This window comes from Empidonax traillii, unplaced genomic scaffold, assembly GCF_003031625.1.
Source record: "Empidonax traillii isolate 1590-97213 ecotype Southwest subspecies unplaced genomic scaffold, ASM303162v1 scaffold14:size4059594, whole genome shotgun sequence".
Lineage (NCBI taxonomy): Eukaryota > Metazoa > Chordata > Aves > Passeriformes > Tyrannidae > Empidonax > Empidonax traillii.
The window spans coordinates 2,401,895-2,420,554 of NW_020955207.1; the positions used below are offsets into that span (position 1 = coordinate 2,401,895).

Genomic DNA, 18,660 nt, shown 5'->3' on the forward strand with positions numbered 1-18,660 from the left:
ATCCCTGCCTTCCTCCAATGACTTCTACGTAAGCAAAGAGCTTTTCCTCCTCCCGCAGTATTGGTGTCTGATAATCTGAGTGCATATGCGTACTGTGTCCTCAAAACCAGGAGGCTGTGCTAGTCACCCTACTTTGCCACAAAATGCCATTCCTACAGCCCTTTGTCCAACAGCCACTTGACTCTTTTACCACTCTGTAGCCCTAAACACTACAGGCCTTTTTTTGCTTTACTCGAAGACCTGCATCACCTTTCTTTCAAAGCAGTGGGTGCCATTAAACTTCCATTCTTCATTTTTCTAGAAATAGATTTGCCTTGTGCAAGTTTGAAGTCTGGAAGTGGTCAATATCAATATGTAGCAATAGGTGAAGCTGTCGGCTTCTGTTTTCAGCATCAGATTTGTAGTTACTCCTTTGTAAAAGTGTTTCAAATTTTGAAGTGTAGCTTTTGTAAATTTTTCCGAATTTTTGTTTTTCACTGTGAAGAGGCTGGTTAATAAGTTGTGATACTGGATTTCTGTGATAGAGTGTGTGGACAGTGGTGCACGAGAGCTCATGTCACTGTATAGTTCCATGATGTCAATGATGTGTTGACAGCCTTTCCTAGAGGTCTGGCTTAGTTGCTTTGCTGTGTAACTACATTATTCCTGTACAGAAACCTGGTCAACATTGAAAAAGCCTCTCAGTTTCACCAGACCAATTTTAAAAGGCATTTTATACAACTTTTACAAATAAAGACAAATGAAAGAATGACTAAGAGAGGAGAGTACTGAAGTGTTACATTGTGTTGGTGAGAGCGTTACCCTCTTCCAATGGCCTCAGCTGTATGGCAAGTTGGACACCCCAAGCTATGCATGGAAGAGGTTCCTTTCTGACATGGTTTTCAAAACATCACTTGGGGTTGGAGTCATGAAGGGTCTGTTGAAGCCTTACATCTAATATGGCTCCTGCTGCTCAGTCAGAAGACCTTACTGGTCATGAGGAAATTACCCTCTCTTTTTCTACAATATGATTAGAGGCAGCATTGGAGCCACTTTGCTGTGTGATGCATTTCTCAGCACCATCCATACTCTCACATTTAAAATGTGCTTACTTATCTCCAGGGAGCCCTCTCATCTCCTTATGGTTCAGCTCCCTCATTTATAAGTAAGGACAACATTTAAGGGTTGAAGGTTCTTTCTAATGGAAACACTTTAAAAGTCATTAGCTGATGTGTCTTGCAATACTGCTAAATATTATTACACCACATTCCCCCTCACTCGCTAGAGAGTTTGGTAAACACGCCATGAAATCTGTCCCCTCCACAGGCTCCCAAATCACCACTTTCTCCCTGCAGGTTACCTGCAGGACTACTGCAACTCTGAAAGCTTTTTTGCTACACTCAAATGCCAGGCTTGTGATGCTGGATGCCCTGCCAGCAGTTCCAGAAGCAACCTGAGCACCAAGGTTCTCTGCTCCTGCCTGCCCGGAAAGGGTATGTTCATTTAAGAGTGTCTGAATAATTTTCATAATACATTAACATCATTGTTTTTTAGTGTGCAGTTTAAAATGAGATCGTGTATCTTTAATAGACAAGGGAGAATCTGTTTTGGCTTTGCTGAACAACTTCAGACTTCTCACAACGGAAAGTCTATATTAGATTAAATCCAGAAATCTGGATATTGAATTCTAAACCTATTCATTTACATTGATTCAATAATGAAAAATGTCATCAGAACTACCTTTCAAGGCACAGCCACAACCTTCCCATTAAAGTTGTCTAAATTAATTTCTTACAGTGCTGCTGAAATATTTTTTATCTTCCCAAATCATATAGTGCCTCTTAGGCACTTTAAGCATCTTTTCCTGAGGTTTCTAAGGACGAACAGGGTGAAATACAGCATTATTTCAGCTCTTTGGATAACAAAGAAGTTGAGACTGAAGTTAGAACTACACTGGCCACAATGGGAAGCAGGAAAGAACATGGATAGAGACCACACAGATAGGGCTTATGTGAGTGAGCAGGATTGGGTTGAATAGACATGGTTTTGAAAAGAAAAAAATCACTAACAAAACTCAGGGGTGGGAGGAATGCAGCCAATGGACAGGAGTGGCTGGATCCAGGCCACCACACTCCGGTCGTGCTGCAGGACGGTCACCTCCCTGCAGGAACCTTCTCCACTGGCCTGTGTGGTGCTGGGGGGCTTTGGAGAAGCACATGCCAACACCAGCCCCCTGCACAGCTACTCTGATGCAGCAGAGCTGGGCTCATGTCCAGCTCCTGTCCCAGCAATGCCCAGAAAATGGCGCTTGGAGGGTCTCATGTATAAACATCAGGGCCTGATTTCCATCCTGTGCCACATCTCAAACAAGAGACTTGTCAGGCTCTTTCCTCCGGCTTACTGCCTTATTTCTCCTGTTCCACGTTTGTCCTGGACTCTAGCACTCATTCTTCAGGTTGTGTTTTTTTAATCCTAGTCCTTCACCTTCCTTTTTATCTAAGGAATACATTCACTACCACATCACTGAGCCTAGAAAGTAGGTCAATTCACTTCCATCCACCAAAAAATCCACAGGTGATCTGTGAGTCAATCTCTTCCCCTTCCTCTCCTGGCACTATTGTAAAGCTGAGATCTCCTGTAATTCTGATTTTCCTTTACAGATTTCAGCAAAGAAGCTTTTCCAGGTTTGGGCAAGATTTGTCACTGAGCACATGGGACTATGTGGAAAAGCCTCCAGCTGTTGCTTCACTCCTCCATCTGCTCCCTCATCTCCATCCCTCTGCCTTTCCCAGCCCCACACTCTTCCAGCTCTCAGCATCCTTGGTCAGACATTTCTCCACCCTTCTCCTTAGGACCCCCCATGTTGCAGCTAAGTCCTAGACATGAGTCACTCCAGGGAACCCTTATGCCATTCCTGCCTATTTGTTGCCACGCTCCTGCTATCCCCCACTCCCCAATTGCAATCTCTCACATATCTACTCTACCCTCCCCGATTCTTTGAGGCCCCTGCACAGGTCCCCAGCTGTGGCAAGAGCAAAAGAAATCCTTTTCGTTCTGTTTTGAAGTGAAAAAGTGTAGCTCTGGTCACACGGTTCCAACCTGGAGCCCTGACAGTTACATCACCACCCTCCTGCTGCAGACAGAAAGGAGCTACTGCAGGTCCCCAGCCTGCTGGGACAGGTTGAATTCTGAGCATAAAGCAGAGCATGCTGCTACAAGCTGGGGGACTACTCTCCCTGACCCAGAGGAGACAGACAGAGGAAGGCATTGTGTTTATCAGCTGACCCAGATTGCCACCCTTTGGGTCTGCACAGATGCCTCCATACATCCCCCCAGGCACAGGCCAGAAGGCAGGGAGGAAACCTAGCAAAAATGCTTCTCCCTCCAGCACCTTATTGACCCAAGGGAGCACTTGGGTGGATGAGGACATGGTTAGAGGTCCCTTTAAAGCAGCTGGGAAAGCCTCATGTACAAAGAGGAAGATTGACATGACAATAAAATTACTAGGAAAAGGAGTAATAGTCCTACAGTTGAGGGAATCAGGTTAAGGTTCCCCCAAATGAGACTATACAGGAGAACTGAGGTGCCCAGCAGGCACATATGTGAGTTATCTTCGTGGGAACAGGCTGATAACTTCAAGCAATAGGAACAGGAGCAGGGAAAGTAACCATTCAGCTGCAAGGCATCCCCTCTCGTCTAAAACTGTGCCAAGGGATTAAGGAGGTCTCAAACAATGGTCTGGAGAAGGAAGAGCTTTCCTGAAGGCCATTAAGGTGCTCCTTGTGTCTTCACACAAAGTTTGAGCAACACTGCAATTCAAGTCTGTGCACATTCCATTACTTTTTCTCTTTAAATGAGGCCTTTCACACAGCTGATAAACAGATAACGCTTGGACATTCCTCAGCCTGGGAACATATCACACAGTGTTATGAGATGGCCAGAAAGACAGGTCATCAAAGGGTCATTCACCCACAATATTTCCTAAGTGTACACATAACCTGTGGGTACTCTGGAGTAAGTTCTTTTAGCTACGTTGATTTTACACTGGAGCTTTCTTACTTCCAGATAACAGAGTTACTTACGGCTCAAATACCTAAAAAAACCAGTAAGCAGATGAGGGCTCGATCTGCAATTGTGGTTGTGTCCTGCTCTGCAGAACGTGGGACACAACCCCGAACTGCTGAATGGTGACTGAGAGCTGTGCATCCTGCTGGCAAGGCCCTCAAGTCACCCTGAGGGCAGCAAGTTCACACAGACCCACTGCTGCATCTCTTCTGGGGATAAAAAAAAAGCTGCTGCAAGCTGTTTTTCCCACGAGAGCCCTTATTCACAGTCAGTGTAACTCCTCACATGGGGAAGAACTTTGTGTTTTCCTTTGGAAACACAAATGAATGTAAGCCTCCTTCCTACAAAGCTTTTCCCATCTAGAAACTCTGTATGAAAGTGTAAACTCTGAAAGAAAAGTCAGAGGCCAGGAAATGCCTTCATGGTTTTGCCTTGCTTCCTGCAGCTAATGAAATGCTCATGAGCTAAATATGGGACATTTCCCCCTAATTTCTGAGTGTTTGAATTTATGACCCTAAGTGTTCCCAGTGGACAGCAGCTGCTGTCTCGGGAGCTTTGTTTCCCATCACATTTAGGCTCCTGCCCATGGCCAGCACGCTCCTTCAAGACAGCAGTTTTAAAATCAAAAATCAACTCGATCTCAGAAGGTGGCATTTAGATATCCAGGAAAACCATGAAATCCCCTGGGCTGACCCTTTTTTGTCATTTTCTAAAAACACTGAGTACTGACTCCCACGAAGGCTCAAGAGTGACAAGACCAAGGCTGGTTACGATCAAACTTCCACTCACTTCTGTCACTACATGGTTCTGGAAAGTTCATCTCCAGGACATATATTTAGTCGTGTTTGTTCATCAGAGGTTTTTAGCTGCTCTCCAAATTGTTCCTCCTGTATTATACCTCCTTTTTTTTTTAGATGGCTTGCAACACTGCAGTGCAAAAACACTGCAAAGCCAAGTGACCAAACAGACATTTGCCAAATAAGTTCTTCTAAAAAGCCCACAGGACACCGCAGGGACCATGTGCTGTGCATGAGCTGCCACCACGTCACCTGGCCAGGGGAGGTCTGAGGCTGGCACGTGTCAGGAGGAGGAAAGAGTTAGCACTTCCTTGTAAGGAAGTGGCCAGGCTCCACTTTGCAGTGGGTAAGGAAGAGCTCCACCAAACCTCACTGTGCACAGGCAACATAAATTGCCTTAGGAAAAGTTAAACCTGGACCAAATCAGACTGTAGCCATTACTGACATTACTTATGAAACAGGACCCAGCCTCACAAAATTTGGATACCTGAGGGAACCCCAAAACGTGTAAGGTGTAGAGCCTGTATCTGGCCTTTTGCAGGAAAGGCTTACTGGTTCTGTGCCACCTCTTTTGTTGCTGCCAGCCTTAGCACTGCCTGGGCAATAAAGCTACAATAAATCTGGGCCAGCTTAGCTCCTATTAGAAACATCTTGAAATAAAATTGCTATTTGGGTTTGCACCCACAGTTGCAGGAGGGAGACAGCCACGACTTCAGTTTCTGAACAACCACAACACAACAGACGTTCTTGGGAACTCCAATATCCATCAGGCTCACAACCACCTCATCCTCCTCCAAGGATGTCACAAAAAGCAGACAAAGCAAGCTTTTTAAAAAGAGTGAAACCATCAAGATGGTGAGGCACTACTGATTGCCAACATGAAGTAATCAGGCACATACCTCGGACAGATGCTCCATTCAAGGCATAACTCCACCTGTGGGTATCCAACTTCTCCATCTTCTTCCCTCTGACTCTGTAGGGCCCATCTTACTCCAAGGCATCTTTTTATCCACCAAATAACCACCTTTCCAGAGCTCTCCATTAGGCTGAGCAACCTCCAGGCTACAGACCAGCCTCATTAACCTTCCCAACAGCTCACACATGGGTTATGAAGGTAACTCTGCTGTTTTCCCACCAGCAGCCATTGCTAATAGGTTCTTATTGCACCTGTGAGCACTGCTGCTTGCAGACCATCACCCATACAGAAGGCTGCAGGTCATTCTCTAGGCTTTGGTGCCTTGGCATTTATTTACATCTGCAGCAGACCAAATAGGATCTGGCCCTTCTGAGTTTTATTTCTAGATCTATAAAGTCATTCCAGCCTCCAAATATATTTATAGTAGGGAAACCCTACATAACACTAGCTGATACAAAAGAGTGAGTGCATTTTTGGGAATTTTACTGCCTCTTACCTCATATGATATTTATTTGACTAAGGCAAGTCTATTGTGTCTTCACCTATATTTTGCAGTGATCCAGCGAGAGTTTCTTGGGGTATCTGGTGCTGCTCAAGTTAAGGGCAGCAAAATTGTGCCTGATTGAAAAGGACAAAGCAGCAGCAAGAACCCAGAATAAAAGCTGGAGCCAAGATCTCCCACTGGCTTCTTTAATGACCAGAGACAAATGCCTGCACCACCCATTTTCAACAGGGAATGGCAAGCAACTAAAGATATCTTTTTGATCTGATGCTCTGAGGTTTTAGTCTTGAAATGTCCATGAAACTTCCCTCAACCTGAGAGTCACCCCCAGATTATTCCACCTTGTTCTGGGTTTAGTTTTTCATACAGACAGAAAAGCTGTTGAACTGTGTGTGTTTGTATGGGAATTTATTTAGTTGTTGAGAAAGGAGTTGTTTATTATGGCTATCGAGCTGTTAGAAATGAGATGATATTTCAAATGCTGCAAAAATATGGTACTGTTTACTCTATACCCCTCAGTTACAAAATCTCCTTTGTTCTGGCATCACTGTCAGGAGTAGTTTTCCCTTTATAACTCAATGAGTCATGCCAGAGAACTTCCCTTGCTGCTCAGCAGCAAAATGTGTGGTCATCTAAGAGGAGAAGGTCAGTGGGCAGCTCAGCGCCTTTCACACTCAACCAATTTCTCTTGCAGATGCTGAATTGCTTTTTCCAGTCCTGGTATGTTTCCCTTCTGGGTCACTACAATTGTTTATTAACTGTTGCTGAAGAAAATCACATAGGTGGCAATTTTAATGCTCCATTCCCAGTGCTGTTGTGGCAGGGTCCTGACTGAAGTGTCCCCGAGCCAGGACTGAACCAAATCTCCTTAGAAGCACACCCCATCCCTGCCATATGCACAATAACCGTACACTGTATTTAGATTCCACATCACAGTGACTGGACCAGGCTTATGCAGCAAGGGAAGGGATGCATAACTGCCTGGTCTTCCAGAGTGAGAAACTGAAAACCTCTAAAAAAGTCAATGGACAGAGATCAGTGTGTCAGCCTTTGCAGTGATCACATGAATGTGGGCTCACCTACAGACCTCCCACCAATGTACGATCTGTTTCTCCCCCATGCAGAGCCCTGCTCAGAATGCCAACTGCTGGACAAAGACCCATGGTTACATCTCTTCTCTGATGCCAATTGCATGGCCAGAGGACAAGGGCTGTTCCTGCGAGAACCCTAAGAGGGAACAAAGAAGATGGCACTGGAGAAGTGACCTCTGGCTGTGCAGAGGGACAAGTTGGTGGCTTCCCAGCAGCTGAAGGCTGGTGTGGAGGAAGAAAACCCAACACTGAACACTGCACCAAACAAAAAGCCAAAGCCCAGCTCCAGAAAGCCATTCTGGGGCAAAATGACCCTGCCAGGAGCATAAGGAGGGAGAAAAGGAAGGATGAGAGGTGCTTACGTGGGGCTGCAGAGGAGCGGTGTCTCTCCAGGTTGAGCAGGGGGACCACTCAGATCTCACTTCAGGTCACACAGGGACCTGTTCTGGCAGCTTTTGCAAGGCATTTGCAAGCTGCTGAGAATTTCCACTGTGTCTCTCTTTTTGGGGCTTCTCTTATGACCTCATTTTACGAAGAGGCAAAGGAAAATAACCATCACACCCGCCTCACCCTTACAGCAAAGCCCAGCTCAGCTCCATTTTACTCAAGATCCTGTACAGTATTAAAAGTACACTTTATTTTCTGTACAACTCTCATCCAAATCTCCAGGTGTGGAAATGTCCACTGTGTCCCCAGAAAAAGTTGCAGATTGCTCTGCTGCCATGAGACACTGTCCACAATTGTCCAGGAGTGGCACAGAGCCAGGGCCACTGAAAAGAAGTGCTGATGCTTTCTAAGCGCAGGGAGGAGAGCAGGAAGGAGGGAGAGGGAAAGCCAGTCCTGCTCTGCCACAGAGCCATGAGTGAGCAGAGCTTTTGACTGCTCCCTGGGTAGCAGAAGAGGCACCCTCACGTCATCGTTCGTGCTTAGTGTGGGAGTTGTTCCGTTCAACCGTCACCCCATTTCCATTCCGTGTCACCTCCTTCCTGTTCCAGTCCTTTTCCAGGTAAAATTCAGCGAGCACTGGGCAGTGGTCTGAAGCCACCCCACCCCAGGACCAGTTATCGGGGATCCATGGGTTTGTAAGCCCTTCTCTCACAACAGCCCAGTGACCTGCATCAAAAAGAATCAGAGAAAAAGGTAAGTAACACTGCCGAAATTCGACACAAACTGCTAACCTAAGTAGAGGTTACACAATCTCACTAAAAAGCAACTGTACCTGTGAAAACCTTTTTCAAGCTCCGACTGATCCAGATGTTGTCCAGCGACTTAGACCCTTGTGGGTTCTTTGTGCTGATGTTAGTGAAGGTGCTGGAAGGGACCAAGTGATGGAACTTCTCCTTCCTCAGGATGTCATGGTCACTGCTGTCTGGGGCCTGGTTAAAATCTCCGAGGATGATTACATCTTTTTCCCCTAGAAAACAGAAAAATAGAAAAAAATGGGAGGAATGGACATCCGTCACTGAAGTACAAGAGGGAGAATGGAAAAATGGGAGGAGGTAAAATACTGAATAGCAAAGCTGACTGTACTCTGAACTCCTGAAAGAAATGCTGCTTAAAGCCTTTTTCACTGGCTATTTACTCATGGCCATTCTCTTCATGACAATAAAACCATCTGGTACATGTTTGATGATGGTTTTTAAATAAAATCTAATTTATATTGGTGTCTTTTGATAGTGACAAACTCAAAGACAAGCAGTTCTTATCTTAGAGGTTTTTAGGAATCTGTGACTTTGTAAGCTTCTTTTTTTTTTTCCCTGCAAGAAACACATATTTGCTTTAACTTGATCTCACATTGTCTGACATTGTCTTTTTTACGGATTTTCTGTAAAAGTCAAGGACTTTTGAGAGGAACTCAGGAAGAAACAGACTTACGCTGGTATATATCAGAATCTCAAAAGTGCAGTGCTCATTCTAACCTCTGCATTTGAGAAATCCCAAGGAATAAGACTGAGGAGCAGCCTGCAAGCCTGACAGCAGAAGGAAAATTGAGAAACCACTCAGACATTCCCTGACTACAGAAGCTTTCCTTTGCCTGGCTGACTGAAGGGATACTGCTCAAATTGGAATACTTCAGATTTTTGCCTAGGACTCAATTTTCAAGGAAACACAAGCAATGACTCAAAATGCTCGTCAAACAATCCTGTCTTCATGTGAACAGAAAATTATTTCAGTTACATTGTATTTCCAACCGTAATGAGTGAGAGAAAAAACTCTTGACTCTAATGTCACAATTTGTGCTTTCCTATTTCCACAGTGTCGTGGGTTTCCTAGATCGAGATGCTGCTGCGTTACAACTTGGTACTGGAAAAGTTGAGAAAGATGCTAAAAAAGAGGCACAAGTGCACAAAAAAAACTATCCCAAAGCTGACTTCAGAGAACAAAACTAGGAGAGCCTATAAGCTTTTTCCTTCCTGGGAGTGAAGTGTGGGAGGGGGTAGGATGGACAGACAGATTGATCTACCATACTTAGTGCTCTTGGATGAACCTCATTTTGTGCTATTGCTGTAGAAGTCGCTATCCAGGAGAGGGAGCACAAGCTCAACAACAAAATTTATTCCACTCCTGTCTTGCAGTGCAAGAAAGATGAATAGAAAGGGGCACGAAAGCAGCAAGACTGACGGCATATGACTTACAAATACTTCAAAACATGCTGTTTGCTAAGATGCCGGGGGGCAATAGCGAAAATATTTGTGATTTCTCTACCCTTTGCAAGTCACAAATCATACTGTAAATAACATGAAGCTTAAATATTATTCTATAAAGTTTTCCTGACAGCAGTCTTCCCATCTTTGAAAGAAACAAAAAACCTGAATCTCAACCTGAGTTGTTTTAAGCTCCAGTCAGAACTTAAAAGAAAAATCAGTGCTTGCTTAATAGGATGACAGTGCTTGCTGTGAGCTGGTGCTATTGCATGCCTCTCATCACAAAAATCTCTTGCAAGATCTCCTGCTTGGCAGGACCAGGAAGCTGGAAATGCAGCTGCACCATCTTGGTCCTTCAGTACTAACACTTGCTTAATGGCCCAGGCAGCACTCAGCTCCTGCCCTGCTTTCAGCTTGGCCTTGTAAGTGGGAAAGGGCCATTACAGAAATCTCTGGAGCACATCCTTGGGGGGTGGTGTTTAAAAATGACAGAGAGGCAGGGATCTGAACAGCAGTATCTTGATTCTGCACAAAATCTATTCTATTCTGTTCTGTACTACTCTCTTCTTTTAGCAAATCTTCAAACCTATTTCCCTTACATGAAAAATCTATTAAAAAGACCATCATACTCTCAAGTGAAAATTTTAACTGACTGCTCCATTCCAGACAGTTCAGAAACAGCAGAGGCTAAAAGACCCAGCACCTGGATGTGTGCTCGGAAGGAGGTAAGAAGTCAGCCTGCAGCTAACTTTTCAGGGAGGGAATCACTATATTCTTCACCCATTTAAGCTTTTGCATGCAGAATAACTAAGCATAAAATCATTACACAGCGTGAAGTTGACAGAAGGAATAGGCTGGTGCATGTTAACAAGGCTGGAGCTCAATTTGCCATTGGGGAGAGAAAGGATTGCTCCTGGTCCCCCTCTCTCAGGAGCTTCTGGGCCTCCCCATGCTGCAAATCAATGGGGAATATATCAGGCAGCCCTGTGCTAAGCAAGGAAGAGCAAGCAACAGCAATTTTCTAGACAACCACCAACTTCATTTCCCCCTGTCCTGGCTCGCTCTCAGCCTTGCTCCTACCTCTGCCAGCTCCTGCGACAGCAACGTAAACGTACGCCAGGTTTCGTGTCTTGTCTGCCTCCCAAGATCCTGACAGACATCAAACAGCGGGAGGGAAGGAAGTGAACCCGCCTGGATCCTCCCGAGTGCGTGACTGCGCCTAACTGGACACCCCTGGGTCTCTCAGCAGAGGGAGGGAGCAGAGCTGCCCACAGCAGCTGCAGCTCTCAGGGGTCTCACAGATCAGCCTCAATGGCTCTCGGACAAACTCAGCAAAAGTTCCAGAAGAAATCATGCTCTTGCTCACAACAAGGGATGATAACTGATCAAAAACTGCAGTCGTGATATCCAGAGTTACAATGAGATGAGGGGAAAAAAGAAAATCAAGACAATGCTACTGGTGCTGTGTTGTGCTTTTTCCTCTTTTGGAGTTAACAAGTTTAAACCTGGCAGGCCTTGATTCTCCTTCTCCTCAGGAGCCAGAGGCTCCTCAGCCGATGCAATCTGGTCCCCCTCCTCCTCCAACAGGACAGAGCAGCAGGTGCTCTGCTACCAAGCCATCTTTTGCTGCAAAAGCCACTGACACAGACTGTACTGTCCACAAGGAGCTGGAGCCTCCATCTGTTGGATGTGGTGGCATACAGCACGCAGCAGCCAGGCACGTGTCCCATTCATTACCTCTCAGTGGTGCTCCCACACACATTCAGACCCCCTGGGCCCAAAGCAACCATGTCCTTGTCAACAGAGAACTCCTCAGGTGAAGAAAACGTCTAGTCTGTTTGCAAATGCATCTTCAAACTCACCGAAGCACCAGTGAATTTTAGCAGTGCCTGTGGGTGGCTCTTGGCCAGCAAAGCAAATCACTGCCTTAACTCAGCCCTGTGCCGCAGTGGCTGAGCTCTGGTGTGCCAATGCAATCAGCTGAGGGACTGACAGTGCCTGCAGAAAGTCTGCAGTGTTGAAAATCTGCTTCCCTGCAGAAACCGTGAAACCCTCCTTTGCTTTGCTGCAGTCCAAAGGGACACCTGTAGGACACTCCCCCTGATTTTTCCATGCCCCGAACAATTTCCCTCATGAATTAAACAGACCCTTAAACCTCCAAATCCTTCCTGAAGGGAGTGAGATGCAGATGTTGAGAAGTATGTGATCATAAACTGCCTCCTAAGCAGCTCCCTACCACTTCTTGTAAGCCTAGTGTCTGATGCCTGGGTAACATACGGAATATGGCCAAGCCACATGGGAGAAGATCACAGAGTCATAGAATGGTTTGGGTTGGAAGGGACCTTAAAGATCACCTATTTCCAATTCCCCTGCCATGGGCAGGGACACCTTCCACTAGACCAGGTTGCTAAAAGCCCCATCCAGCCTGGCCTTGAAGGCTGCCAGGGATTGGGCATCCACAACTTCTCTGGGCAACCTGTTCCTGTGCCTCACCACTCTCACAGTAAAGAATTTCTTCCTCAAATCTAATATAAATCTACCCTCTTTCAGTTTAAGGCCATTCTCCCTTGTCCTATCCCTACATGTCCTTGCAAAAAGTCTCTCTCCAGCTCTCTTGTAGGCCCCCTCTAGGTACTGGAAGGCTGCTATAAGGTCTCCCCAAAGTCTTCTCCAGACTGAACAACCACAGCTATCTCAGCCTTTCCTCACAGGAGAGATGCTCCAGACCTCTGATCATCTTCATAGCCCTCCTGTGGGCTTGCTCCAACAGCTCCATGTCCTTCCTCTGTTGGGGGTCCCAGAGCTGGATGCACTGCTCCATATGGGGTCATATGGGAGCAGAGTAGAGGGGGAGAATCACCTCCCTTGACCTGCTGGCCATGTATCTTTTGATGGGATTGGCTTTCTGTGCTGCAAGCACACATTGCTGGCTCATGCTCAGCTTCTCATCCACCAATACCCCAAAATTCCTCTCCTCAGGACTGCTCTCAATCCACCCAATACCCTGAGCCCTGAGTCCAACCACTGCATTCAGAATAGCACCTGTGTGCTGCCCACGCTCACCGTACTGAAGACGGACTGGTGGAATTCCTGAGAGAAGACAGAAGGGCTGCTGCAAAGTTAGCTATGAGCAGCCAACAGCCACCACGTCTCTCCAGTACCAATGAAGGAGAAGAAGAAGAGGCAAAAAGGAATCAGGACCCACTTTTCTAATGGAGAAGTATGGGCACACTAGGCATTACAGGAGGCTGTGGCTAGTAAACAGTAAACAACATTCCTCAGATGCTCACGTGCTTCCTCATAAAAAGAAAGGACAGTTAAACAGGCATCTGTTAGCAAAATGGGAACAGAAACTCAAATTTACTGCAGTACCCACAGACAAATAAGTTCTTATTACCCATATTTTGTGGACTGATTTGGAAGAAATTGAAAGGTGGCAGTAATTTTAAGCATGACATTAATTTTGGCAGGGTACTTCAAAGTAACACATGTGCACTCCCCCTTGTTTAGGAAACCACACCTGCATCCCACAGGTTTGGAGGAATCTCAATCTCATCTTTTGTGAAAGAGTAAGCCAAGAACAAGCTTGCTCCAGTTATGTGCCTCCCATATGAAAATTAAAACATGAAATAAAGAGAATGCCAACAATCTAAATTTAGACAGAGTGGAAGTGCAACTCAATTGACTTAGGAAGAGCTACACACTTATCTGTGTCTCAGTTCAGCCTTTGGGGATTAAACAAACAATCCTTTTGTTCACCTTCATCCTTTCCAATTTTAAAGTAAGTGGACAAATACTTTAATCAGTAGCACTTAAAATAGCTCTGACTGACTTCTGCAGCTCAAAAGGAACAACAATACAACACGCATGAAAACTGCAAATACCTCTGGTGTTGCACAAGAGGGATATTAACGCTTCCAAGTGACCAGCCTTGTTAAACTGGGCCAAGTTGAAAATCATCATGTGTACAACCTTGCAACCCTTTCATATCTTTGTTAAGCAGTAAATGATGGGCTAGATTTTTATATTCCTGTAACAAGATCAGCAACATCTGAAACGTTTTGTTCTGCTTGAATATAATTTGCAAGCTTCAAAGTAAGAAGCAAATTTGCAGAAACGAGGTAAAGAAATTCAACTGCCTATTACATTGCTCAAGTTCAGATCTACATTCTGGTGTCACTCTTTTCTCATTAGCAGCTGTCTTCTGATTTGTACTGGGTTTTCCAAAAAGCTTTCAATTATCCAAAAAGTAAATATATAAAACCTATTTCTCTTGGGGGAAAAAAAAAAAAAATTAGCTTCGTTCTGATATCAGTTAGGTGTCATTTCCACAAAGTATTTAAAATAGGGTCTTAACTCTGGTGTCTTTTTTTTTTCCTTTGGCAGAACCTGCTCTTACAGTAGCAAAAAATCAGAAGGAACTTCATTTGAAAAAAATTATGTCAAAGGCAGTAGGATTCCCTGTGCTGTTTGTGTTAATTAGGAAAGACTATAAGACAAGCAGAAAGGGAAAAGCACATTTGTCATGCTATGCATCATTCAAATACAAATGTGGGTAAAGACAATTGTGAGGCTTATGAGGATATTTATTAAATGCACACTGAAGCAGATTTTATTCTTTTTTAAAATTCCTTTTAATTAGATAAATGCCAGTGTGCACGTCACAGCTGGCAGGAGAAAAACCTGCCCTACCTTTCAGAGTCTCCTGCAAACTCTGCGCACAGGCTGCCAGTTTGTGGCTGTCGTGGTTCTTCCCAGTATTCTCTGCTGCCAAGGATGGCAAGGCCAGATGAAGGTTAACCACCGTTAGATCATTCATTCCAACCTGGGGGAGGAAGGAGGAGAAATCAATCCCGTGCAGGAGGGGGGCACGGAAGGTCACAAAGCAAAACCACATGCCTACTCCCAGTACTTTCAGTAGTAAATCTGGAGGACTAGGACTCCCTCTGCTATTTAAGTTGTGTGTTTTGGTGTGTGGAGGAAGGGGAGGGAGGCATTTTGCAGCTTTGTTTGCCTTAACCTGAAAGCCTCTCAGTTCTGGGGAAACTGGTTTGCATAAGCAAACAGCTCCCTTCCACCACAGCTGCAGAAAGAAGTCAGCTGCTTATGAAAATCAGTTTATGTAAAACCAGTTATTAATAAGCTACAAATAATGTCATGGTCATTACAGGGGCTAATTACTCCTGTCTTGTGATTAGCCCTGGTTCGTCACAGAGACTAACCAAGAAAATTAATGTACCTTGAAAGGAGCTGTTGGCTCCTGTCATGGTTTTGTCTCCTCAGCCCATCTTTGGGGCTGATGATGGTTTTGTCCAGGTAATATCCGGACAAAAAGACCAATCAAAAGTCCAGAAACGCCTTTGCTAATTACATCTTCAAGAAAACGGAAGAGAAGGTTGTTGGCGCAGTTGGAATTAGAGTAGCAGCCATGTAGGGGAGAGGAGTACCGGGCCCGAACAGGGCCAGACTCCCTCCTCCCCCGGCTTGGGCCGGGGGGGGAGCAGGTGCAGCACTGAAGTCTTCCCTTCTCTCTTGTAAGAGAGTGAAGAGAAAAAAAAAGTTTAAAAGACAGACTGCTTGGACAGAAATCGCTGTGGAAGAATTCCAGCCGAAAGATAACGGAGCTTCCAAGGTCGGAGCTGGCAGCCGAAGCTGCAGCAAAGAAAAGTAAAGTGCGAAAGGGGGGAGGCTTGTTTCCCCCCTGCCTTTCTGCTTTCTCTCCTTAGCAGGGAAAAGACTGAAAAGTAAACCCTACTACTTATAAAGTGTGCTGGAATAAGGAAACCTCCCATGCAACTGATAAAAGAATCTGTGGATGTACTAAAGAGAACCAAAACTTCATAAAGAGGACTGAAGTGAGGCAGAGTCCTGGTGGAGATTTGTGACCCTGAGGGAAACCTGTGCTGGAGCAGTGATGACTCAGGTGAAATACCGAGATCCGTGCGTATGTGGATCTATACTGCTGTTAAAGTTTTTGTGACTCTGAGAAATCTCATGCTGGAGCGAAACGGCCCATGTGAGATATTGGAATCCGTGTGTGTGTGGATTCGTGCCAGACCCATGCCGAGAAGTCTATCAAGAACTGTTCTCCCATGGGGAAGGACCTCCATAGGGAAACAGGGGTGGATTCTTAAACCATTATCCCCTGTAACCCTGTGGAAGAAGACCCATAGTAAGCAAGTGTCCCCTTGCAAGCCTATGGAAGGAAAACCCTTCGGGACCTGAGTAATCTCCATCCTTCAGTCTTAGCCCAGGAGGGGGGTAAGCCCAGCCCTGGAAGCCAACACAGAACGAAAGAGAGAGAGAAGAAATTCCAACTGCAATAAAAGTGTACTGCTGCTAAGAATCTGCTACTAGAAAGAGAAAACTAGAACTCCAAAGATACAGAATGAGACTACTTCTTCTCCTTGGACTAGTATAAAAGGGAAGAAGTATTTTTGTGTATATATATATATAGCACTTCAACTTGAGTAGAAATTGTTATAGATATAGTTCTTTAATTTTTAACTTATTAGTAGTATTAATAAGTTTTATTTTACTAATAATAAATGTTTATACTGGGAATCACTTGGAACAAGTAATACTTACTCCTAGTATTGACCTATTTGCATAATTATTTAATTGCTAATAATTTATTTATTCATAATTATTTGCTCAATGCTTCTCTCAAAGCATCACCAGAGATGTCAGATTGGACTCCTCCATCGCAGCCTGTGCAGAGATGGGCTCCCTCTGTTCATATGTTTGCTCAAGCTTATATATAAGAACTGTTTCCAAAACTGACGACGTTCTTTTAGATGGATTCAGCCTAGTGAAAAAGCTTTATAATGGAAACTCTGCAGTACGATAGCAACATAAAATAGACTAGCCTGAGTCCCTCTGCAGCACTGTGCCTTATACACATACACACACATGTGTGTATATATATATTTACATAAAATCGATCTCCATTCTCCCTGCACTTATCCCTCTTTGTGGCACTGACAAGAGTTAACAGTCTTGTGGCTGGCTGCTGCTGGATACACACCTCATCCTGCCTGTGTTAATTTGGTAGAAGCTGAACAAGGTGACTGGTGACTTCTGTCACACTCTCAGTGGCTGTGGATGCTACTGAGGATCCACTGACCCTCACATCCTCAAATGCTCCCTTGTGGCTGAGCTTGCTGTCACAGGAGCGAGGGAAAGGACTGACTATGGTGAACTACCGTATGTCCATAATCAAGCTGTGGGACAGTGATGACATAGGTTAGAGGCTCATACAAATTTTTATTTGTTAGAGGTCTGTGTCTCTTTTCATCTGACACAAATTCTCTTTAATAAAAGCTCTGCAAGGGTCGGCTGGCACAATGGCAGTTACCTTGAAATGTGCAAGATATGGGTGAGGATATGAGTGCCTCCCATTGCCGTTAGTCTGTGCGCTCTCCTGAGATGAGGCATCTTTCAGCTCAATCCCAGCTGTTGTATCCCAGAGGAAGCCAGAATATTCAACTCCCTGGAAATAAAAAAAAAAAAAAAAAAGAGAAGAGAAGAGAAAAGCCAATCATAAGAGGGTAAAACCAAAACATTCTGCCCAAATCCAGCCCCACAGATGAAACTTGCACCTGCAAGTTTCAATACTTCTGTTTCTGTTGGCATTGGCACACATCACTCCCAAAATATGCAGAGGTGGTAGAAGATGATGCAGGTTTATATGTAGGCATGGTGCCTGCTGAAGGCAGCCCAACTCACTGTGTGTAAAGGAGAAATAGCATCCTAGGCAACCAGTGGGAGACACAGAGAACAGGTGGAAACGCTCCTCTATCACACTCCAGCCAAACCCCCCACCAGATGTGGGAAGAATGCTTCCTGGGCAGTTCCACTGACTCCACAGAAAACTGAGCATGCCAAGCTGAAATATGCATTGCTATGCTACTCACAGCCCCTCACACCTGCACAATGGTAATTTTGGACACTCCGGTAATTTTAGCACTGCTCGGTCCAGCCAAGGATTTATTAATCTATTTTACTTTATATAGGCAGGGCATGTTCAAGATCACCAGAGGGGTGAGAGATGCTGCCTCTCATGTGTGTGTTTGGGCTGATGTGATCCTTGTTTCCTCCTAGTCCAGGCAAAGCACTGGATTCCTCTGAGCAGGTGAGGTAGTTCTTTACCCATAGGATTATTTTTCTAACCATGAGCTCAGTGCCTTGTGGTCTCACTGGATGACTGCTAGGACTTGCAGTAGACAATGCTGCGCACATTCTCCATAGGCCGTACGCCATCTCACAGCCTTCTGTCGCCTGCAAGCTAAAAATACCTTGGCCCCTTCAGTCTCTTGGTGTGAAATCTGGTCTAGACCTCTCAGCCCTGTCAGTCTTTGCCATCTCTTTTCCAGCTTGAACATTTCACACTCGGCTCTGTGCTCCTTTCAGCTCTATTATCCTGCATGGGCTTTTTTTTTGATAACTTTGTGACACAGAATTGGCATTTTCAGAAAGCTGCCTACCCTGGTGGCACCAGCAGCAGTATCTAATTCAAAGCCTCTCAGCCTCTCCTCCCATCACCTGGACACCATTTTCCTTGGCACCATTCAAACACGCTTCCCTTAGCAAATTATAGTTAAATCCATTGGAAGGAAGAGTTTTCTCCATTTCAGCTGCAATAAAAAAGTGTTAACTGCTCCAC

At 45.0% G+C, this 18,660-nt stretch overlaps 1 protein-coding gene across 1 annotated transcript in view; it reads right to left on the minus strand.

The window, feature by feature from the left end:
• Positions 1-7,965: 7,965 nt before the first annotated feature.
• EEPD1 (endonuclease/exonuclease/phosphatase family domain containing 1) overlaps positions 7,966-18,660 on the minus strand; it is a 62,339-nt gene continuing 51,644 nt past the window's right edge. Inside the window, exons 4-7 of the mRNA XM_027892057.1 lie at positions 17,353-17,487; positions 14,688-14,820; positions 8,570-8,764; positions 7,966-8,463 (exon numbers count right to left, since the gene is read on the minus strand). Of these exons, the coding sequence (XP_027747858.1) occupies positions 8,264-8,463; positions 8,570-8,764; positions 14,688-14,820; positions 17,353-17,487 (663 nt within the window). The 3' untranslated portion in view covers positions 7,966-8,263. The remainder of the gene's footprint in view (positions 8,464-8,569; positions 8,765-14,687; positions 14,821-17,352; positions 17,488-18,660) is intronic.